Source organism: Chlorocebus sabaeus, chromosome 16, assembly GCF_047675955.1.
Source record: "Chlorocebus sabaeus isolate Y175 chromosome 16, mChlSab1.0.hap1, whole genome shotgun sequence".
Taxonomy (NCBI): Eukaryota; Metazoa; Chordata; class Mammalia; order Primates; family Cercopithecidae; genus Chlorocebus; species Chlorocebus sabaeus.
In genome coordinates, this window is record NC_132919.1 from 57,696,982 (window position 1) to 57,720,573 (window position 23,592).

The 23,592-nt window shown below is 37.5% G+C and overlaps 1 protein-coding gene across 1 annotated transcript in view; it reads left to right on the forward strand.

Annotated features, from left to right (window-relative positions):
* The window catches only part of ABCA6 (ATP binding cassette subfamily A member 6), a 64,671-nt gene that overhangs the window by 31,798 nt on the left and 9,281 nt on the right, over nucleotides 1-23,592 (forward strand). Inside the window, exons 19-34 of the mRNA XM_008011978.3 lie at nucleotides 1,356-1,539; nucleotides 1,931-2,097; nucleotides 4,581-4,714; nucleotides 6,616-6,753; nucleotides 9,516-9,623; nucleotides 10,738-10,911; nucleotides 11,178-11,291; nucleotides 15,949-16,068; nucleotides 17,619-17,696; nucleotides 18,901-18,992; nucleotides 19,685-19,805; nucleotides 20,413-20,530; nucleotides 21,427-21,518; nucleotides 21,908-22,062; nucleotides 22,597-22,672; nucleotides 22,749-22,843. Coding sequence (XP_008010169.3) covers nucleotides 1,356-1,539; nucleotides 1,931-2,097; nucleotides 4,581-4,714; nucleotides 6,616-6,753; nucleotides 9,516-9,623; nucleotides 10,738-10,911; nucleotides 11,178-11,291; nucleotides 15,949-16,068; nucleotides 17,619-17,696; nucleotides 18,901-18,992; nucleotides 19,685-19,805; nucleotides 20,413-20,530; nucleotides 21,427-21,518; nucleotides 21,908-22,062; nucleotides 22,597-22,672; nucleotides 22,749-22,843 — 1,966 coding nt within the window. The remainder of the gene's footprint in view (nucleotides 1-1,355; nucleotides 1,540-1,930; nucleotides 2,098-4,580; nucleotides 4,715-6,615; nucleotides 6,754-9,515; nucleotides 9,624-10,737; nucleotides 10,912-11,177; nucleotides 11,292-15,948; nucleotides 16,069-17,618; nucleotides 17,697-18,900; nucleotides 18,993-19,684; nucleotides 19,806-20,412; nucleotides 20,531-21,426; nucleotides 21,519-21,907; nucleotides 22,063-22,596; nucleotides 22,673-22,748; nucleotides 22,844-23,592) is intronic.

A 23,592-nucleotide genomic window follows, 5' to 3' on the forward strand; every position in this document is an offset into this window, starting at 1 on the left:
TTTGGCTCTGCCGTTTGAGATGGGCTGTCATTATTTCTTAGCATCATTACTACGACTGATCACAGATCCCTTCATGGAGTCTACCAAGTTTCCTTTTGGAAACTATTTCCTATCCTCAGATGTTCCCTGCTTCTTAGATACCTTCAGGCTGTGAAAGGCTCTTAATTAGGGGAATGAGGTATGAACAGATTTTTTTTTAAGATAAAAATTGCTCTTATCTTGTTAATATGCAAAATTCCACTAAGGTCTTAGTGGGGAGAATTCTCAGCATCCACTCTTGTATATTTTAATGGGTGATAATAAATCATTGTCATTATGGAGCTCCTCTTATGCTTAATGTATGGATATACATTGATATATATGTCTTCAACATTATCTTCCTATAATAACCTTTCCAAGAAGTGTCATTGGCATTGGTTTACAAATGAGAAAATCAGACCTGTGAGCAGTTAAGTGATTTTCCCCGATCACAGATGTAAGACTCATGTACAGATCTGGCAGTTCAGAGCTGATGATCTTTCCCCTATACTACTAAATGATTGATACCTTAGTAGTAGATATTTAGGTGGTAATGATTAGATATTTTTATGCAGAAGATTTCTTAAAAATCCCTCCAAGTAATGATACTCTTGGGAATTTCTTTGCTTTTCAAATATTGGGCACAATGAGATCACCATTTTTGTGAATTATTCTTTTGGTATGAATTCAGCATATTTTCTCACTGAGTATAGAATATGGGCATCATAACATGCTTCTCATATTGTTTGCACTGTAACCACAAGCAATCTAAAACTTTATTTGATTTAAACTTTTACTTTTTTATCACCATTGGTAATTACAAACTTAACTATAGGAAGAAAATATAGATGGCAGTGGTGAAGTATAAACTTAATAAATATTGAAAAACGATGTCTAAATAATTCCTTTGAATTGGTTATAAAAATAAAACAAATGTAAAACTTTTTTTTTTTTTTTTGAGACAGAATCTTGCTCTGTCTCCTAGGCCAGAGTGCAGTGGCACAATCTCGGCTCACAGCAACCTCTGCCTCCCAGGTTCAAGCGATTCTCCTACCTCAGCCTCCTGAGGAGCTGGGATTACAGGCGCCCGCCACCAGGCCCGGCTAAGTTTTGTATTTTTGGTAGAGACAGGATTTCGCCATGTTGACCAGGCTGGTCTTGAAATCCTGACCTCAGGTGATCTGCCCACCTCAGCCTTCCAGAGTGCTGGAATTACAGGCGTAAGCCACCACGCCTGGCCATGTAATACTGTTTTTAATATTACTAAGGAAAATCTGTGATGCCTCCAGGATGGCATTAATATTATAATATGTGTGTTTGTGTGTGTGTGTATATAGATTTCGAACAAGTGGAGATGATAAGAGACTCTGAAAGCCTCAATGAAATGGAGCTGGCTCACTCTTCCTTCTCTGAAATGCAGACAGCTGTGAGTGACATGCACCTCTGGAGAATGCAAGTCTTTGCCATGGCACGGCTCCGTTTCTTAAAGTTGAAACGTCAAACGAAAGTGTTATTGACCCTGTGAGTAGCAGAGTACTGTGGTTTTGTTAGGTCATGAGTTTCAAAAGAGGTTCAAACCAGAAGATAATTTTGAACACAGTATCTGACATTCCTGCCACGGGGTGGACAAATTCAGAATTTAAGTTTTCTGACAGTGGGAATACTTGAATGTTCACACTCGATTAGGCTTATACATGCAGGTGTGTTTTGTTTTCATGGTTTCATAACCTGGTGTTTATATAGTAATACCTTCTGGTACTGTGTAGCATGCTAGGGTATTACCTTCAGAATTTTAGTACCAAATCATGATAGGCATAAGGCAGGCTTGGCACTCAACAAATACTTGTGGAATGTCTTACTAAATAAATAAAATTCCTAGAGATTCATATGCTAATGTTTCTTTATTGTTTAGATTATTGGTATTTGGAATCGCAGTGTTCCCTTTGATTGTCGAAAATATAATATATGCTATGTTAAATGAAAAGATCGATTGGGAATTTAAAACCGAATTGTATTTTCTGTCTCCTGGACAACTTCCCCAGGAACCCCGTACCAGCCTGTTGATCATCAATAACACAGGTGAAAAGAAAAATAAAATTTAAATCCAGAAATAAGTTATTTTTATTGTTGAATAGCACAGGAGGAGGGGAAAGTAAATCATAAGAGAAGAAAATGGGTATTTAAACTTCATTTATAGAAAACACCTTATGAGGAACAGTGCATATTTACTCTGATTTTGGAGATGCCAGGGATGATGAGGACAAGAGAAAAAGAACTTGGGTCACTGTATAACCTGGAAGAGTAAAGATGTCTATCTACCTGACTACACTAAGCTATTACGTGACAAATACATTTCTATATTGGCGCACCCATTCTATTTTGAGATCACTTTGTTACACAGCAGCCTAACCTATACCACAAAGACAACACACACTGGTCACCATGTGAAGATGGGCTATCTATCCCCCATGCCCCTTCATTAAGTACAAGATACAGGAAGACGCCTTATTTTGTTATCCCACACAATGGGTAGTTGGTTTTGTTTTTGTTTTGAGACAGAGTCTTGCTCTGTTGCCCAGGCTGGAGTGCAGTGGTGCGATCTCGGTTCAATGCAACCTCCACCTCCCAGGTTCAAGCGATTCTCCTGCCTCAGCCTCCTGAGTAGCTGGGATTACAGGCGTGTGCCATCACGTCTGACTAATTTTTTTTCCTTGTAGTTTTAGTAGAAATGGGATTTTGCCGTGTTGACCAGGCTGGTCTTGAACTCCTGGCCTCAAGTGATCTGCCCTCCTTGGCTTCCCAAAGTGCTGAGATTATAGATGTGAGCCACTGTGCCCAGCCGGTATATATATATATATATTTTTTTTTCTAACCACTTAATTAACTTTGAAGAAGGAACTTTTATGTTAGTACCTCAGACGTTAAAAAAAAAAAAAAAAAAAAATTACAGTAAGAGTCTTCCCTTGCCGAGTTCCTCACTCATTTGATTTTCCCATGGATTTGCGATTCAGGCCTGCAGTGTATGGTCTTTAAACAAAGATGGTCTTTTCCTTTCCGTTTCTCATTCTTCTTGTTTTCCATTTGGGTTTTGGAAAGTAAATTTTATTCACCTCACTACCTTAAATGCTAATTTTACGTTTAATTTCCGAGATCTAGAAAGGTTTCTTTACCTATGAGCTCGTAAGATAAGTAAATCAGGTCTCTCTTTTCCTCTTTGGTCACTCTTGAGGACAGTGGACTTGTGTTAATTTATTTATTTTTTTGCCTCCGTACTTAGGTATTTTATGGTTTAAGTTGGAAGCTTCTGTGCCATTTTGTTCCTCCTTTCTCAAAATCTGACAATTATTGGTAACATGTTTATCTTTTAATGTGAGAATCCCTGTCTCCCTAAGTGGATGTGGGTCAGTATATGGCACTGCACCTCAAGTGACTGGAGGTGGAGTGGGGTGTGCGGCTGCTCAAGGTGTATGGAAAGCTTATTTTCTATGTGCATGTCCCTGTATCACTTGGTGGAGGGATCCTAATTCATCTAAGGTTTGACCTTATTTTTCCAGTCCCAGAGCCCACTATAAACTCCCATTTCAAAGGCAAAATAAATGAATAAATAAATAAATAAAATCCTTCTTATCCTCTTATTCATTCCATCTTGCACGAATTATTGTCTGCAGTTACATCAGGTTTGCCCAGCTGTGCTCCTCAGATAATGTCTCTTAGTAAGTAAATATGGGACTCTTACCCTGAGGACAACTGCGGCTACTGTGTGTTCTGTGCCGAATGTGGGGAGGGGCCTGACAGGTCATCTTTTTTCAGGTATAGTTCACGACCCTGACTGTAGCTTCAGAGCCCACCTTACCCTCTTGCATTCATCCACTCTGAGTTCAGGTATCCTGGAAATTGGTTTTACCTTCAGTTGTTTGCTCCGGTGTGCTCTAGGCTGTGAATTTTTCTCAGCTCATATTTCGCGGTCAGACGTTCTCATCTGCTTTCTTCTTTAGGGTCATATCCAAAACCCTGATCTGATGATGACATCCTCTTTCACTTCCTAAGAAAGATTATATTTATACAATATACATGTATGTAATATGTATGTAAATGTTTAAAACAAAGTAAAACATATGTATGTGTTATACAGACACATATATATTTACTTGTCCATTCTTTGGAAGAAGAACAAGGGAGAGAGAAGAGTGTTATCATGGGCTGTTTTAGGCTGGACAATCTGAAGTACTCCTCATAAAATTATTGTATCTCCACAGATTATTCAATTCAAATGTTGTTGTTGTTGTTGTTGTTTACCAAAAGTCATACAATAGAATTAGCTTATTTTTATGATTACATGTTAATTTGCATTAAACAGATTTATAAAGCGAATTCATTGTGGTATAAAATTTGCTAAAGAAGATGGTAGAGTGTGGGTCAATATTATTATTGTGATACCCAAAGAAATATTTATACATAGTATTCCATAAATACTAACTTTAGTCATGTGTATGATATATTTTAAAAGTTTGATATGTGTTTTCTTACTTTTCTATGGCCTTCTCTTATTAACTTCATATTAGAATCAAATATTGAAGATTTTATAAAATCACTGAAGCATCAAAATATACTTTTGGAAGTAGATGACTTTGAAAACAGAAATGGTACTGATGGCCTCTCATACAATGGAGCAATCATAGTTTCTGGTAAACAAAAGGTATGTTTGCCTTTTTGCTTTTATGAAAATAAGCAAAAAGTACTACATTTTAGTTGTTTTAAAACTGCAGAAAATTAGTGCTAGTATACAGCAACTTGACTCAGAAAAACCATTCTGGGTTGTTATTTAATAAACTGTGAAGTTTACCCAAGTTTTTGTAAAACATTTTCTATCTTAGCTTTGTTTTGAATTAGATAATTTTTACATTTGAAAGGATCTAAATTTAATTGTATTGTTTAAACTCAATAAAAATGTTATAGCTTATAATTATCAATCAATATAATTATGGATCTAAGGAATTTTATTCAGTAGCTGTATAATGTTTGTTTTTATATATTGAGAAAATACATTAGATACTATAATATCTACATGAAATCCCTGAGAAAAAATTATTCTCGATCTGCTACCTTAGCATATGTGAATTTGGGTAAAAGAGTCAAGCCATAGAGATTCATCAGAGAACAAGACTATTGAAAATACTTTTTTTGAGACAGAGTCTTGCTCTGTTACCCAGGCTGGAGCGCAGTGGCACGATCTCGGCTCACTACACCTCTGCCTCCCAGGTTCAAGTGACTCTCCTGCCTCAGCCTCCAGAGTAGCTGGGACTATGGGCAGGCACCACCATGCCCAACTAGTTTTTGTATATTTGGTAGAGAGGGGGTTTCATCATGTTGGCCAGGCTGATCTCAAACTCCTGACCTCGGGTGATCCTCCTGCCTTGGCCTCCCAAAATGCTGGGATTACAGGCCTAAGTCACCATGCTCGGCTTCAAAATACGTCTTAATCTTAAGAACTCTTCAGTCTTATTTGCATTCTAATAAAAGCAAGGGGCCTAATTAAGTGAAGCTACCTCTTTATTTCTTGCTACAAAGTAAACTTTTTAAAAAGAAAAGCCTTTGAAGATGTATTACTGAATTCAGTTCTGTGTAAACTAAATATGCTATAAAAAATGTAATCCTTTTGTGCCAGTTTTGGGAAATTACTTTGTCAGTTACTATGTTACCTACCTCACATATTTACTATATGAACTAGTGGTGAGATTTAAACAATAAACCTCCTAGTGGACGCATGAACATTTTCCTAAACATGAAGTACATAAACATAAAGATTGCTTTAGGAAGTGGGGAAATGCTTCTTTGGCAGGGTAAGCATGAATATTTAATGAACTCCATACTTATCTCCTGTCCAGAAGGCCAGTGTTCCTTTGCTGCTGCTGCCTTTTTTTTTTTTTTTTTTTTTTTAGACAGAGTCTCACTCTGTTGCCCAGACTGGAGTGCAGTGGTGTGAGATCGGCTCACTACAACCTTCACCTTCCGAGTTTAAGTGATTCTTCTGCCTCACCCTCCCGAGTAGCTGGGATTACAGACATGTGCCACCACACCTGGCTAATTTTTGTATTTTGTAGTAAAGATGGAGTTTTGCTATGTTGGCCAGGCTGGTCTCGAACTCTTGACCTCAAGTGATCTGCCCGCCTTGGCCTCCCAAAGTGCTAAGATTACAGGTATGAGCCACCATACCCGATCTTCCTTTGCTTCTTCATCATAAACTGACAACGTCTTCTTGTCAGGGAGACTTTTAAACTCCACTAACTGAAATTTCCCCATCAGCAAATTGAAGACAAAATTATCTAAAATTAGTAATACTAATAAAAATTCATATTGATTGTATGCTGACTCCATGCTAGCGCTTAATGTACATAAATAGAGTGTCATTTAAGCCCTGCAACAACCCATTTAGTATCTCCTTTTCATAGATGAGGAAGGTAAAGCTCAGAAAGTTTTGTTAACTTGAAGATGGACACACAGCAAGGATGTGGCACTGTTAGGATCTTTTATACATAAACCTTGCCTTTGTTCTTTAAGAATTTAGTATTAACATTATTTATTTATTTCTGTTTTAAGGATTATAGATTTTCAGTTGTGTGTAATACCAAGAGATTGCACTGTTTTCCGATTCTTATGAATATTATCAGCAATGGGCTACTTCAAATGCTTAATCACACACAACATATTCAAATTGAGTCAAGCCCATTTCCTCTTGTAAGTATTGGATTTACTGAGTCTAAACAATTAAGAATTGGACAAATAGCCTATGTTTTCTCTCTTTAGCTTTTAAATATCTACAAGTGATTGTTAAGGCTGAAAATTATTATTTTGTCCTAATATTTTAAATGAGTTGTAGCAAACAAAACAGGATTTCTTTTTCTTGCCAAGTTATCAGATAATTATCATGAGGGAATACTTTTCAATATTTTGTCAGTCTTCTAGGGAATGTTTTGAAAAGTTGTACATACTTGATTGTGGAAGTGTATAAGAGAGAGAAACAGAAGCAAGAAAACACTGACTTGGAAATCAGGAGCACTTGTAACCCTGGTTACTTATAAATCTATTATAATTAGTTAGTGGACCCTCCATCGACTAAATGTGTAGTAGACAGACTAATATGAAGGGGAATCTGCCAGTTCTGAGGCTATCTGTTGATTTATTTCTTCACCTACTCATAGTTGCTCTATGTTGCGAGGGACAGGCTGCATTGGATTCTGTGTCAGTTGGCTGTAGTCTGGCTTCAGACAGTTTAGACACCAGAAAGCAGTGGTGGGAGACAGAAAAGCAGAGGACCCCCTACGCTGGGCTCCAGTCACATCACCTCCTTCTGTTGTTCCTGCAGCCCAGGAGCAACAATGGCTTGCTTCTCACTTCACCGTCCTTGTGGGATGCTCATCACCCACCTAACCATGTCATTAAGGAATTGCACTCTAAGTACTTAACATAGTCACGGTTTTCTGGTTAGACCCTGCCTGATACCAACAGGGGTCTCTCAAAGCTGACTCTGTTTCACACCAGAAGTTTAAAACATCAAGAAGCAGGATTAGAAATGAAGCCATCCAAAGTGAAGTCCATTGTGTGACAAAAGTGTGAAGTTCAGTTTTGGCTTCACTGAATCAGTGAACCAGTGGTGCTGGGAGAATATGCAAGCGCAGATTTTCTGCAAGCCATGGGGACGATGGGGATGAAATATACAGTACTTAAGATGTTCGTGACAGACATATACCTCTGTGAGTTGAGTATGAACAACTGATCACGTTAATGGGTCTGCTGCACAGGGTGACTTGAGGGAAGGGGTGTCTGAAGGGAATTCTCCAGAAAGTGGAACCAGAGGAGTAGCAGAGAGAGACAGTGATTACCCTTCCTCTTTGGAAGGATAGCAGCATAAGCCTGTCTCATTGCAGAATTATTTTGAGACAGGCTTATGCTGCTATCCTTCCAAAGAACACATCCACCCAGCTACTGAGGTTTCCATCTCTGGGTTTGCTCAGAAAGACATGCTGCTCAGGCCTGAATTATGTGTTCATCAGAGGTCCTAACTTCTGAATTATTAGCTTCCTAATGCCATTGTGTTTGCTCAGGATCGAAATGGACTGAAGTCTATAGCCACTCTATTAGGAACCTGTTCCCCACTCCCACTTCCCCATGGCACACACCTTTCATCCCTCATTCCTATGATGAAAAATGGAATTTGCAGACATAGCCCCCAAAACCTTAAATAAAGTTAAAGAATTACAGAATTATTCTGAGACAGGCTTATGTGGCTATCCTCTAATTATATCCATGAGGTGGTCCTAGATGCTGCTTGAGTGGCCACTTGGCCTAGCCTGGAGTGGATGCTGATTTGGGGGCAGCGATTTAAAGTTCCTTTCCCTGAAGTTAAGACAAGCAGCAACAAGTTTTCTTTTTAGTTCTGTGCTTCAGAACACATCCACCCAGCTACTGAGGTTTCCATCTCTGGGTTTGCCCAGAAAGACATGCTGCTCAGGCCTGAATTATGTGTTCATCAAAGGTCCTAACTTCTGAATTATTATGTTTGTGTTGTGGTAATAATGCATGATATAAAATTGACCATTTCAGCTGTTTGCAAGTGTACAGTTGAGTAGTATTAAGTCTACTCACACTGTTGTGAAATGCATCTCCAGAACTTTTCCGTCTTGCAGAATTGAAACTCGACGCCCATTAAACATTTCCCCCTCCCCCTATCCCCTAGAAACCACCATCCTACTTGGTTTCTATGAATATTACTAGTTTACATACCTTATATAAGTGGAATATTTGTCTTTTGGTAACTGGTTTATTTCACTTAGCATGTTTTCCAGTTTCGTCTACGTTGTAGCATGTGACAGGATTTCCTTCCTTTTTTTTTTTTTTTTGAGAAGGAGTTTTGCTCTTGTTGCCCAGGCTGGAGTGCAATGGGGTGATCTCTGCTCACTGCAACCTCTGCCCCCCGGATTCAAGCGATTCTCCTGCCTCAGCCCCCCAAGTAGCTGGGATTATAGGCATGCACCACGCCTGGCCGAATTTGTATTTTTAGTAGAGATAGGTTTCACTATGTTGGTCAGGCTGGTTCGGACTCCTGACCTCAGGTGATCCTTGTCAAGGTTGAATAGTATTCCATTGTTTGTATATACATACACATTTTGTTCGTCCATTAATTTGGACTTTTGGGTTACTTCCCCCTGTGAGTATTGTTGGTGTGAATATGATGAATGTGTGGGTGTCTCTTCGAGAGCTTGCTTTCAATTCTTTTGAAAATATCCCCAGAAATAGGTCCTAAATGACTTTTTGACTTCTCTTTGTTCTTTGAGTTGAAGATCAGAGTCATTTTCCTTCCCACCTCTGTGCATCGATGGTGATGAGCTACATATTTACTTTGATTTTTCAACATTTCAAAAAAGTGCATTTTTGTGGCTATAATTATTTGTTTCATTTAACAAATATTCACTAGTTTAAGCTATGCTTTATATTTTCAGAGCCACATAGGATTCTGGACTGGGCTGCCGGATGGTTCCTTTTTCTTATTTTTGGTTCTATGTAGCATTTCTCCTTACATCACCATGGGCAGCATCAGTGATTACAAGGTAAGAAAAAGCGGGGAAAAGAAGAAATTTCAGGAATTTCAATATCTGTATTTTGAATGCTATGTGTTCAAAATGTTTTCTGAGAAAAACGTTTGAATGTATGTTTAATTTAGATATTGTAGCTAAACCTTATTCTTAGCAAGTCAGATAATTTACTTATAAAAACTCAAAATGCTTTTTTATTCCAATGTCACCTGAAAAGTACAATGATTTTTCAGAGACTCCAATTAGTCTAAACCTTCAAAGGGAAATATTATAAATCTTTTGACCACATTATTTCCCAACCACAAGAAGGAAATCATTGATGTTGAAATTGAAGGCCAAATTTAAGACTTGAATTCCTTTTCCACTCTGGAAATTGCAATTTTATGTTATATTTGTATTCAATTATGCCCATTATTCAGACAAAACAGTTACATATATCAGTGTTCACCATCCTGACCTAGAAACTCTCCAAGATATTTAGGCAAAGGTAAATGTATTATGTCCTCCAGGTCACAAAATAATACATCTTTTTTTGAGATGGAGTCTCACTCTATTGCCCAGGCTGGAGTGCAGTGGCACAATCTCGGTTCACTGCAACCTCAGCCTCCTGGGTTCAAGCAGCTCTCCTGCCTCAGCCTCCTGAGTAGACAGGATTACAGGCTTGCACCACCACGCCCAACTAATTTTTGTATTTTTTGTAGAAATGGGCTTTCACCATGTTAGCCAGAATGACCTCAGTCTCCTGACCTTGTGATCCACCCACCTCAGCCTCCCAAAGTGCTGGTATTACAGGCTTGAGTCACCATGCTGGCCAATACTTCTTTTTATAGAGTTTAATGCCTTGAACATTATGAGATTACTTTTCTATTCATTATGCAGGAGCTAAAGTAGTGTTGCGAGTCAAACCTATCACACTGTACTTTCTTTTTTTTTTAAATAGACAACTGGTAAACCATGGAACTGGCTCTATAAGCCTCAGGTTACTAAGCAGTATATGCATAATTTTTTTTTAATGTTAGAAGATTAGATTTTATTTATCTTAAAATTTCTTCCAATGTGTTTGTGTTTATTTTAGATTTGCATTTTAATTGAATCTATATACATTTCTTTCTTTTTCTTTTTTAATCAGAAAAATGCTAAGTCCCAGCTATGGATTTCAGGCCTCTACACTTCTGCTTACTGGTGTGGGCAGGCACTAGTGGACGTCAGCGTCTTCATTTTAATTCTCCTTGCAATGTATTTAATTTTCTACATAGAAAACATGCAGTACCTTCTTATTACAAGCCAAATTGTGTTTGCTTTCGTAAGTAACACAGTACATAAACCAAATTTCATAAAGTAATTAATAATAAATTTTAACATTGTTGATTTATGTAGTTAAGATGTTTTAATTCGTATTTTCTAATAAACCAAAACATAAAACATGGAAAGTTTTATGTATGATATAAATGTGTTTTAGATATTTGTATGATAAAATGTATGATAAAATGTGTTTTAGAATTTGTAATCTAATTTTTTCCTCAGTAATATTTTATTTTTTGACTGTGTTATTATTTGTATTATCCTCAGGTTATAGTTACTCCCGGTTATGCAGCTTCTCTTGTCTTCTTGATATATATGATATCATTTATTTTTCGCAAAAGGAGAAAAAACAGTGCCCTTTGGTCATTTTACTTCTTTTTTGTAAGTACATATACATACATACAAATAGAAAAATAGAGTTATTTTTTAAACTTCCGATGTAATCTTAAATACAGATGTCTGCCTTAAGCAGTAGGGAAAATTAATAATACTTTAAAATTGCACCATATAAAAGAGAGGGAAGTGCAACACTGTTACTGAATCAATAATATTTCTAAAGAAATCAGGTGCTACCCATTGAACAGAAGTTATGGAGAATCTTACAGAAGACCTGACGTCTAAAACATCCTGTTGAGTTTATGTCTCCTTCAGAATACAGGGCTTCCTGCCAACACTAGAAAATTGGCTTCCTGACAGTTGACAGTACAACCCATCTCTACGGTCTTCAAGAAGGCCTCTTTTAACCTTAGCTGCTGATAGTTTCAGATACCAAAGATGTTTTATACTTATGCCAGGTTACTTATTAGTATAAGAGTAAAGAGCTTGTCCAAGATCACGGAAAACGTTGCTGGAAATGTTTGCTGAAACTCTAGAGACACCAGGGTGCCTTGGGTCCTACACTTCAGGCCTCCATTAACTGATATCCTCAACTGGTGATTGAATGTCTGTCTGGAAAACAGCTCTCAACTCTTGGAATGGGAATCTTGAACCCATGAGAAGAACCCAACCAAAGATCATCTGTAAGAAATGATATATTTAATGTTAGATCGGTGCAAAAGCAATTGTGTTTTTTTGGCTATGTAAAGTAATGTCAAAACTGCAATTGCTTTTGCACCAACCTATATCACCTGCTGACTTCTACAAGAAATTAGTCTGGGACTCTTTTGGCCAGCAGGTAGCTATTGTTCCTTCTCAGTGGACAGCACTTGGGTTTGACTTCTCTGGGTTGTATTTCTTTGTATTCAGCAAGTAGTGTCTATAACTATATCTCTCACCACCATCAGCACAATCCAGTGGAAGTACAGAAGCTACAGAAAGAACATTAGGGTTACCTTACTCAGGCTTTCAGGCAGCCATGAGGATTTGGTGCACCAAAGGTCTTTCCATTTATCCTTTCCATGGAGACTATTTTTTGTTCAGCCAACAGACTTACTGCCATGTCCAGGGTAATCCCAGGTGCTAGATCAGATGTCTGTAGAAGAGAGTCTTACTGACACTCAGTTGGTTTCTTTTCAGCCAGCACTCTTGCATCTGTCTGGCAAAGATGAACAAAGAATTCACATTCATTCTTTGTGTTTGCCAGTAGTTTTAGCTCTGAATGAAGTCTACCTTGGAGGTGATAGCCAAGAAATGTCAGGGTTATTGTCCAACATGGTTGCACTTGGGTCTGCTCCTGCCAGCCTGAGTGATGCTGCCGGTGCCCTAGTGAGTGCCCCTCATAGACCCTCTTTCAGCAGCTTGTGCTTCAGTCCTAGGTAAACAGCGTACTAGAATCATGGTTCCTTCTGTGGCTTTTGCCACTCTTTGTGTTGACCCTTATTACACAGAAATCATTACAAACTGGAACAAATGCACATCTAGATGGACACATTTTTTTGCTTTGTGCCTCACGAAATAGTTGCCCCTGGTTACCATATACTCACAACTTATCCCAGTTTGTATAGAGCTGGAAATTTTTCAGACAAGGTGAGCATTCAACATCAGTGGTAGAAACATACCTCAGCCCTTGCCTTTTAGCTTTTAGTGGAGAAGCTGATCTGATTTGATTTCCTCACGGCTGCAGGCTCTGTAGTGATGCTTTGGGTTGGAAAAGATTATAGACAAGATTTTCTCAGCCAAGTTCCAGGAGTTCAAACCTGCGCATCAATTCCATAGACTGTGACAGACCTTCTAGAACTTAATATGCCAGAATCTTCCAAAACAATAAGTTTCATCTCCAGACTTAGAAAGCAGAAACCATTTTCCCATTGTGGAGTAAGGAGTGAGAGTCCAGTGAGAGCAATTTTCCTTCACAACACAGCAGAAGGCAGAATCTGCGTTATCATATTATGAATTTGCCTTGTATATATGGCAGCAAGTGAATAGATGAACAAAAGAAGAAATTTAACTTTGTTCTTTCTAAAGTAAGATGATAATGCAGAACTGCTTCTTAGGCTTGTGGACTAAGGTGGTGATTAAGGTGTTCTCACTGTGATTTGAAAAAAATTGTCACAAATAAAAGATCACAGCAGAAAATCAAACATGACACTGAAAAACACTGTATTTTTAAAATCAAAACACATACACATATGATTGCATGCCTTTTATCCTTTGCTGCCATTTATGCTTAAGTTGTTATGGATTCAGATAAGGCAAGACAATATTCCAGAGGCAAGGTATGTTTTGTAAAATAAAGACTGTCCAAAATGTAAAAACAAAATTACACCGCAGTGTAATAGTAAAATATGTATTTGTGTATTTGTAATTTCCGATTATTTTTCCTTTGCCCTTCTTATGCTTATCTATTTCAGTGTATTTATTTATTTATTTCATTTTTCTGTCACTGGAAGGAATCTGCATATTTCTAGAATGGTGGAATGTCAGACTTGAAAGAAATTTGAAATTGTCTAGTATGATTTACCTAATTTTATAGTGTTGCAGGAAATTAAGGAAACAGAGAGATTGATCGGGATGCAGGAGAGCTTTTATTTTAGGTGTGTTTCGGCTCAGCGGACATGCGTCCTGAAAGTCTGAGCCCCGAACAAAGAAAGTGAGCAACTTTTAAGCATTTTGGGGTGGGAAATATGTGAAGCAGGAAGCAGGTTTGCAGAAGCGAGAACAAACACTGTTAGTCATTTATGCCATGACTTACATCTTAGGAAAAATATGAGTTGCAACTCAACTTTCACTTATGTATCTCGTGACCTTGCAGCTGCACAGCAAGAACAACAGGGGCTTACAGAACTTACAAATTTGTGGGAAAGAGATATGGTTAGTGTTTCTTGGTACAGACAGTATTCTCTCTTAATTTTAACTTCTGGGAGGGAGGCCACTTAAATTCTTTTCAGCCTTGGTTAATACAGCAATTCATTCCATGAGTCATTGTTATTTTTCTTACTATTACTATAATTTTTACTATTATTACTTATACTATTATTCTGTTATTTTCTTAATTTCCTACTTCAATAGAGGAAAGAATTAAGTAACTTGCTCAGAAAAACACGAAGAATAGTGACAGGCTCAGGAATAAACTTGAGTCTCAGACCTTATGTCATTCCTTATGTTAAAAAATATGAGACAGTAGCATGGTTGGAAATACTGATTCAAAACTTGTGCTGATTAACACATCTTGATTTCAGTAGGCTAAAAAGTTTCAAAATTATACCTCTTCACAAAGACCTCAAGCAGTTTGCACTAAAATTTGCATTTGCATACAGATAACTTATAATTTATTTCTAAATATGTATTGAAAATATATGTTGTGAGAATTTGTCTTTCATCGTACAGCTAGTATCAACTTAAACCAAGCTAGTCCTAGGACTGAGGTAATTTGTTTACTCCTCACAGGATCGTATGTCAGAAGGTATAGTATGTTGATATTCAGTGCAGTTGTCCTTTGGTGATCTGGGATCTATTTGGAACGACAGTGCAGGTGATGTCTCTCCATCATTGAGTGAAGCCACAGTCAGCAGTTAATTTGTTTCTAGAGTCCAGTGGACTTCCGTCCCTCCAAGGTTGTGGTGCTTCATGGGCACCCCAGACCCCTGTCTGATAAGGAAGTACCTTTTCAGCCTATTATGCTCTGTGGTGGAGGTATAGTAGCACATCTTAGCACATTGAGTCCTGGAGTAACCTCTCACACTGTCAAAGTTTAGACTCCTCTCTTGTTCCAGTGGATGAGAAGAGAGGAAAGATTGTAGAAATGTGGAGGTCTGGTAGAATAAGAGAAGTCAGCTAAGTGAACTAAAGGACTTAGAGTAAACCCGAGATTTCTCATTTGTAAGGGGAGAGATAATAAAAGTATCTACATTATGGAGTTGTGAGGATTAAATAATTCCTGCTAAATTATTAAAACCTGGCATTTATGTAATATTTAGTGAATTTAGCAATTATGATTCTGTTTTTATTATAATTGGTACATTAATAAGATCTGGCAAAGGGTAATGCTCAAAACATACTTGGCTGATCAATTGATTCTTAAAACAAAAAAACAATTATCCTTATTCCTTCCCATTTGCCAATAAAAATTTATAAAATAAAATAAATCCATCACAATAAAAATACACACTCTCAGAAAAGTCCTTTGTTTGGTATGGGGAAGAAATGGAGCAGGAAGGACGATGAGAAAGCTCCACAGTAGTCTGGTTGAGAGACAGTATGGATTGTTCATTTTTTTATGATAGCCATGTAACTTTCAACATATACAGGTTTTTATTCATTAGCAATATTGTTACCTTAGCTATAAAAAGGTAATCCCTCTATCCTCTTGTCTTGGATTAAATTTAATAATACACTGGCAAGAAGTCTATTTGGTCATTTTAGCCGTCACCTTAGTCGCCAGTCTTTATTAAGAATTTTCTATTGGGGATCATATGTATTCTTGTTAACAAAGGCTTCTTCCCTACTCTCTCTAAACATAGAAACTATCATTGCCAAATGAGTATATCTGCGTATAGGAACATTATGATATACATCATGAGAACACCTGTATCTTAAATGTTTTACAAAATACCAATGGGTTGAATATGTCTGATACAATATATTTGAACTTCCCTTGTAGGCCTCCATCACCATGTTTGTTACCGCTTTAATCAATAATTTGGACCTAAGTATATTGATTACCACCATGGTATTGGTTCCTTCATATACCTTGCTTGGATTTAAAACTTTTTTGGAAATGGTAAGAAATGTTACCAACTGTGTCATTAATTTTGAATATGTAGCTTATTAAAGTGCTTTTCCCAGATCAAGAGAGACAGACAGTAGTGGAACTGGGAAGTAACAGCAAATGGGCATAAGAGATTTTGGGGAGATGATGAAAATGTTCAAAAGGGGAATTGTGGTGATGCTTGCACAACTCTGTAAGCTTACTAAACATCCTTGAGTTCTACTCTCAGAATGAGTGAATTTTATCACATGCAAAATTAAATCTCAATAAAACATTTAAACTTTTGCCCTATTCACTTTGCCAAATATAGGCATTGTCAAATGCCATTCAAATATGGGTAATGCCAGATTGGGGGAAAAATGTGCCTGGTTTGACAGGTATTTGTTAGCCCCTGAGGATAAACTTATATGCGATTCCATTCAATCATTCAAAAATATGTATCAAATACTATTCTCTGTTAGTCACTGTGCTAGTAATTGGGGACACCCGATGAGCAAGATAGCACAGTCCTGACTTTCCCAAAGCTTAGTGGAGGCAAAGACAAACCGAACTTACTCAAGTCAATACAAGGAACCTAAAGGTTACAAAGCACAAGGGCAAAGGGCCAAGGGAGGACACACAAAGCACAGCTGGTGTGTTCTAGCAAGTCAGACAATTCTTCTGGGGACATCATATTTAAATACATGGCTAAAGGATGAATAAGAATTAGTTAATGGGACAGGAGGTAAGCATGTTCTGCAGAAGAAAGCAAAGGCACCAAATCAGGAAAAGCCAGGAGGCATTAAAGAAACTGAATGTGGTTCAAGTGGAGAAAAGTATACGATGAGGCCAGGGCAAGATAGTTCAGTGGAGAACACACTTTTTGGAGCTCTGTACCACCCTGGATGAAATGGCTTTAAGGAAAGTAAAGAAGGCTTCCGTAATCGGGTATGTCCTTGGCGAACTAGAAAAGCCTTCCATTTGCAAAAATACATCTCCATTGGCTGAGCAATGCCTGAAGTTCTTGATTAGAAATGAATCCCTTTGCTTAAAGCATTTTCCTCCTAAGTAGACCTGCAAGGTGAAATACATTCATCTAGGTCTGTCATGTATTATTTAGGAGGAATGAGTAACTTTCTGAATGAATTGATTGATGAAGAAAGAATAACATGCTGGAACTAATTATCATTATGGGCAAATAGTCACCATTGGGATAAGAAGGGGCTCTGAAAAGGCTTGTCTGGGGCACTTAAGAAAAATATTGTCAACCTCCAGAAATTTTACCAGTGCCAACACCTCTCTCTGCTATACTTTCAGTAGACTTTCTGCAAATGTTAAAACCAAATTAAAAAAATAATTGGAAGAAAGCAACAGACATAGGCTACTTGCTTATTGAGAGACAGCAAGAGTTGAGTAGGAGGTTCTCCTTCTCTGTGGGGAATTACTTTGTCACTAGTGCACACAGAGAAATTGAGCTTGATAAGGAAAATAGTCAGTATGTGAATTTTATATTATTTAAATGCAAATCATAAAGCAGATGAATTATCATTAGTGTGTGTGTGTGTTTTGTTTTGTCTTTTCAGAGAGACCAGCAGCACTACAGAGAATCTCCAGAGGCAAATTTCAAATTGAGTGCCACTGATTTTCTAGTCTGCTTCATAGTAAGAAGACCTTTCCACCTCAGCACACATTCTTTTGGATGACTGTCATTCACTATAACAATTTGATCTTGTCCAAAATATGCCACTTTAAAAATGTTTTTATATGATCTTGATAAAGCAATTGCCTTCAGACATGTTTCTAACCCTTAGAGTTACTTTTTACATGCTTGGATTGGCTATATATGTCCAAAATTTAATATTAAATTAATTTTTTGTTTACCTATCCTGTTTACTGTCCCTCCTCTAAATTTGAGAGAGCTTGTAAAAGATAGAGATGCAATATAACTTACTTTCTTTGAATAATAGATAAAAAGACAAAAATTGAATAATACAAGTGAAAGGGAAAATGATTATTTTGGTGTATTTAGGCTGCAGGAAGCTACTATCTTTGAATCCCATGTGTCAGTACTTTTCTAGGCACAGGAGAAAATAAAGACAGAAGTCCCTGCCCTCATGGAGCTTATATTCTGGTGGAAGGAGATGGATAATAAACTAAATGGATTATATGTGTGGTATCAGACAGGTGGTTAGGAAAGGCTTCGAGAAGAGCACTTCAGTAGGAAGTAGTAAGAGTGACACTGGCTCAATCCAGGGTCAGCCAGGCCAGTGTGGTTTTGACTGAATGACCAAGGAAAAGAGTGATAAGAAAGATGGCCACAGAATTCATGGGATAAAGTGAGAGGCCAGGAGAAAGTGTTGCACAGGGTAATCTAGATTACTCTAAAGGCTTTGACTCTACTCTGAGTGATGGAGGAGGAGTCATTGGAGGGTTTTAAGCACAGTGGTAAATTCAGACTTATGTATTAAAAAAGTAGCTCTGGATACTGTGTTCAGAACAGATGTTTAGAGCAAGAGGGGCAGAGATAGCCCAGGTAGGAAGGGGTTGCAACCATCCAGGTGAGACATTATAATGACCTAGGCCTGAGTAGGAGTACCATGAGTAGGGGTGAGAAATAATTGGGTTATAGATAATTTTGAAGATAGAGCAGATAGAATTTACTTACAAACTGAATGTGGGTGGCAAGAAGAAAGGAGACAGGTTTCACTAACCTGGATTGTGAATGTATAGCTACATTTCTCCACCAACTTATGAGAATGATTCACAACTATTTACCCAAAAACAAAATACCACCAACTTAATTCAAATGTTTAAATAATATTTGTGAACCTATGCCTAAATATAACTGTATTTCTTTGCTCGTAGCCCTACTTTCAGACTTTGCTATTCATTTTTGTTCTAAGATGTATGGAACTAAAATATGGAAAGAAAAGAATGCGAAAAGATCCTGTTTTCAGGTTGGGATGAAATTTAACTTTATACTTAATATCATATTTTAACATTCTTAGATGGTATCTGCGCTATCATCTTGTTAATACAGATTTACATCTACAAGGGAAGCACATGTTGATTGTCATGAGGGAAGGTGGATTGCTGCCTTACTGCCAAGAGATAGAACTCCCAGGCAGAGTTCTGGCTGTAAGCAGCTGTAAGAAACCTTCACTCCATCCCAAATTTAGTAAGCACCCAAATATGCCATTCTCTCCTCCGAGATAATTGTGCATCCTTGAAGAGAAAAGATGGGAAGGAATTGATTTAGCAACATAGTTGAGTGTTTTAAAAATGGAGGGTGTAGAAAGGGTGAGCAGTAAATGATGTTGAAAAAAAATCTGGTGTGATGAAGATGGGCTCAGACTGAGTAGAGAAAATGAAAGTGACGTGGATTTTAAAGAGAAAGGAGCAATACCTGCTGATAGATTTGAAAGGGTCAAAAATTCTTACTGGAAGAATGGCAACATCACCAAGAAAGGGATTCTGGCTAGTGGGACAGGAGTTCTTGGCAAAAGCAGAAGTGATGTTGACAGTCATCATCACATCATCACCTACATTTTAGAGAAGAGGACAGTAGTAAAATCATAGGAATGCTGATTTTTGACACATCTTTTAACAGTTAGAATACCACATGTAAAACATTTCATTTTCTCTGTAGAATTTCCCCCCAAATTAGAGATGCTAAACCAAATCCAGAAGAACCCATAGATGAAGATGAAGATGTTCAAGCAGAAAGAATAAGAACAGCAACTGCTCTGACCACTTCAATCTTAGATGAGGTAAAAAAGCAAGGGGCAAAATGGATGTTAGTGGAGATATTCAAGAACTGTCAAGAACAGGATTTGATACGCTGGGTTTCATTTTGAAAGTTTGGAGTTTGGTGCATTTCTGTATTATGCGTCCAGGACACTCCAAAGAAGTGCCTGCGTAATCAAGGCACTTCACTTATTTGGAGTGTCCTAGAAGCTAAAAAGAACACAAAACCTAATGGTTTTATTTTTCTTTTGAGAAAAGTGGGCTTTCATAATTAGGGCTGTAATTGCAAGATCAAACAAGACCTCATGAGTTAAAGAATTTAAGTTAGATTTGTCAAAGAATGCTAAATAGAGATTAAGATTTTAAGGGTTACTCTATCTGACTATTTGACATGGTTCCATGAGGTTAACCATCCCTCTTCTGGCAAGACAATGAGCTGCTTCCATGAAATTCAGTCTATTTAGAAGCAAGAAATATTTTCTACATTAATGAAAGGGTATTACATTTAGCAGCATGAATTACTCTCAACTCAAAATATGGTTTGGTTTATGACATAAGGCATGAATGGTTCCAGCAGAGAACTAAAGTCTCTGAAATTTAAGAGGAAAATCATGCTGTCATCTCTTCTAGAAACCTGTTATAATTGCCAGCTGTCTACACAAAGAATATGCAGGCCAGAAAAAAAGTTGCTTTTCAAAGAGGAAGAAGAAAATAGCAGCAAGAAATATCTCTTTCTGTGTTCAAGAAGGTCTGTAATAATCCCTTTTACAATTCACCATTATTTTTAGAACTACCTATTGAACATCTATGCCATAGGCACAGTTTTACTTGCTGAAGCATTCATTCATTTATTCAATATATATATATATATTTTTTAGTGTGCCAGGGAGTGTTTTAGACTCTGGAAATATAATTATGAAGGAACTAGACAAAGAGAATCCAGGCAGAGGAAACAGTGAGGGCAGGGACTCAGGCACATTTGGAAAGGTCTTCAGCCAAGAGGCCACTGGATGCATCCATAAATGGAAGGGATAAAGCTATAGAGCTGAGCAGTGCCCGATTAGGTACAGCTTTTGAAAACAGCAATGAGTTTGTGTTTTGTACAAGTTAGCAGAATACCATTGGAGAGTTTTTAGTGGACTTGTGTCACATTTAATTTATATTTTGAAAAGATTACAGATTGGCTATTGTTTGTTTGTCAGTTTGGTTGTGGGGGGACAAGTTCAGAGGCTTTTATATCAGTTGGGATGAAAGATGATGGTAACTTGGACACAGGTGGTTGAATTTGGGATGAAGAATATATCCCTAACTTCTCAAGTTTGACAATCATTCATACACACACTCAGTGCATCAGCCATCTATTATGGAAAACAATTGGGCACATTTCCAACTGAAACAAGTAATCTGGGGGCGGGGGGAAAGGACAGATGTATTGACATCAAATTCACAAGGTTTGCCGTAACCTTTGGCATAATTACAGAAAATAAAGAACATGCTTTGGTGACATGGATTACATATATGTTATCAATCTCAAAATGGTAGTAACTGAAGGGTGCAGAGATCTTAGAAGATTTCACTGGAGCAAAAGGTTTATGTTGTTCAGCATTTCACTTCCAATATTGATAGTCTGATACTTTCTTTCAGGTGAAATTTTGGGATTGCTGGGACCCAATGGTGCTGGAAAAAGTTCATCTATTAGAATGATATCTGGGATCACAAAGCCAACTGCTGGAGAGGTAGTGAGGAAATGGTTTCCATTTCCCAAACAGAAATTCCATGATACATACAGAGTCCATCTTTGTAAGACTATACCCCTCTTGAAATTTTTACTGGGCATCAAGTGTTTATAACAGGACTTGGAATATTACCAGAAACCAATTACCTTCTCCTCATCGGTTTCTCAGGAACTACCTGAGCTTATTAGGTCTCTTTTCTCCTTTGCATGTAAAACTATACTTTTATATTAGTACTTTAAATCATTTTCTGTAATAAATATATGAAGTAATTTCTATAGTATTTATTTGATGGTTAAACAATGTAGGCGTTTATTTATGTCAGTTTCTGGAGTAATTGCACTATTGGAAAAAAGGTTGCATGCCTTTCTAAAGCTCTTTTATTTTTTTAGGTGGAACTGAAAGGCTGCAGTTCAGTTTTGGGCCACCTGGGGTACTGCCCTCAGGAGAACGTGCTGTGGCCCGTGCTGACGGCGAGGGAGCACCTGGAGGTGTATGCTGCTGTCAAGGGGCTCAGGAAAGTGGATGCGAGACTCGCCATCGCAAGGTACAGACGGGACCTGCGATTCCTTTGTGTCAGAATGCAGGGAGACTGTTGCAATGATGATGAATTCACTAATAAAGAATGGAGAGTGAATATGATATCTCCACCCTTCCAGAGTGTCAGTGGCATAGCAGGGATGAGGGACAAGACCTGACTTCCTGCATCCCTGAATGCAGGAATGAGAAATCTTTAAAAAATGATTGTATAAAATAATTGACAAGGAATAAGTGAATGAATCACCGTAAGTCATCATCCATTTCAATTTTCTAATTTAAAAAACCTGGACATGAAATAATCATCCATTCTCAGTTTCTCATTCAGAATTCTAGTTTTTCCTAAAACTGTTTATGAAGTAAAAAAAAAAAAAAAAAAAAAAAAAAAAATCTTTCATGTTCCAAAATCAATCTCTTTTTTAAAATTGTTAGGATTTTGAAAATAATATTGCTAAACTTCCCTCCAATGCTGTCACTGTTCTGTGTGCTTGGATTTTCCAAAAACCTTCTCTTGACCAGATGTCCTCATTCTGTTTTCTATCAGATTAGTGAGTGCTTTCAAACTGCATGAGCAGCTGAATGTTCCTGTGCAGAAATTAACAACAGGAACCATGAGAAAGGTATGTGTGGTGTCTGATGCTCTATGGAGAGCTGGTGTGGTGTGGCAGCAAACAGGGGTGTTTTTCTGCATTGCAGTTGTGCTTTGTGCTGAGCCTCCTGGGAAACTCACCTATCTTGCTCCTGGATGAACCGTCTACGGGCATAGACCCCACAGGGCAGCAGCAAATGTGGTGAGCATCATTATACCCCAGAGCTGCGAGATGCACATTAGGGAATGTTGCATATTTTAACTGATCTTGGAAAGTCAGTCCTCAAACCCACTGGTTCCTGATTCAGGGGACATAATTTATATTATCAGGAAAACAAATATTTAACCAATAGATGATCTAATCTGCATGATGTTCACGTGGTATTCAGGTTTAAAAAACCTCACATTTTCTTGGGGTTTTAGGTTTTTAATGTGGACTGTTAAAATAGAAAAATATTTTGCCTTTTAATTATTGAGATGTCTATAACTGTTTCCTCTTTTTTTCCTTCTACTTTGTTTCCTTGGAGACTATTAACTTCCTGACACAATTTTCCGATTTCTTTTTCCTTTTTAATGTGACCTGTCAAATTAGTTCCTCCAGTTTTTCTCAGGTTTATTCTTTTTCTTACTTTCCCATCTAGGATTTACCCTTTGGAATAACAAAATCTTCAATCTAGTTTCATATTTGTCACTGTCCAATACTTTTCCAACTTTAACAAAAACTTTGTTATGGCAATTTTATACAAACGTAGAGAATCGCTTATGAATCTATTATTCCCAAGGAGAAGTTTCAGCAGATATCAATAGAACCAATCTCCTTTCATCTATATCTTCACCTACTTCCTTTCTCCACCTTCCAATTATTTTGAAGGAAATACAAAGCAGCATATTCTTTAATTTATCAATATTTCAGTTGGTATCTTCAGAAGATAAGGAGTTTTGTTAACTCTT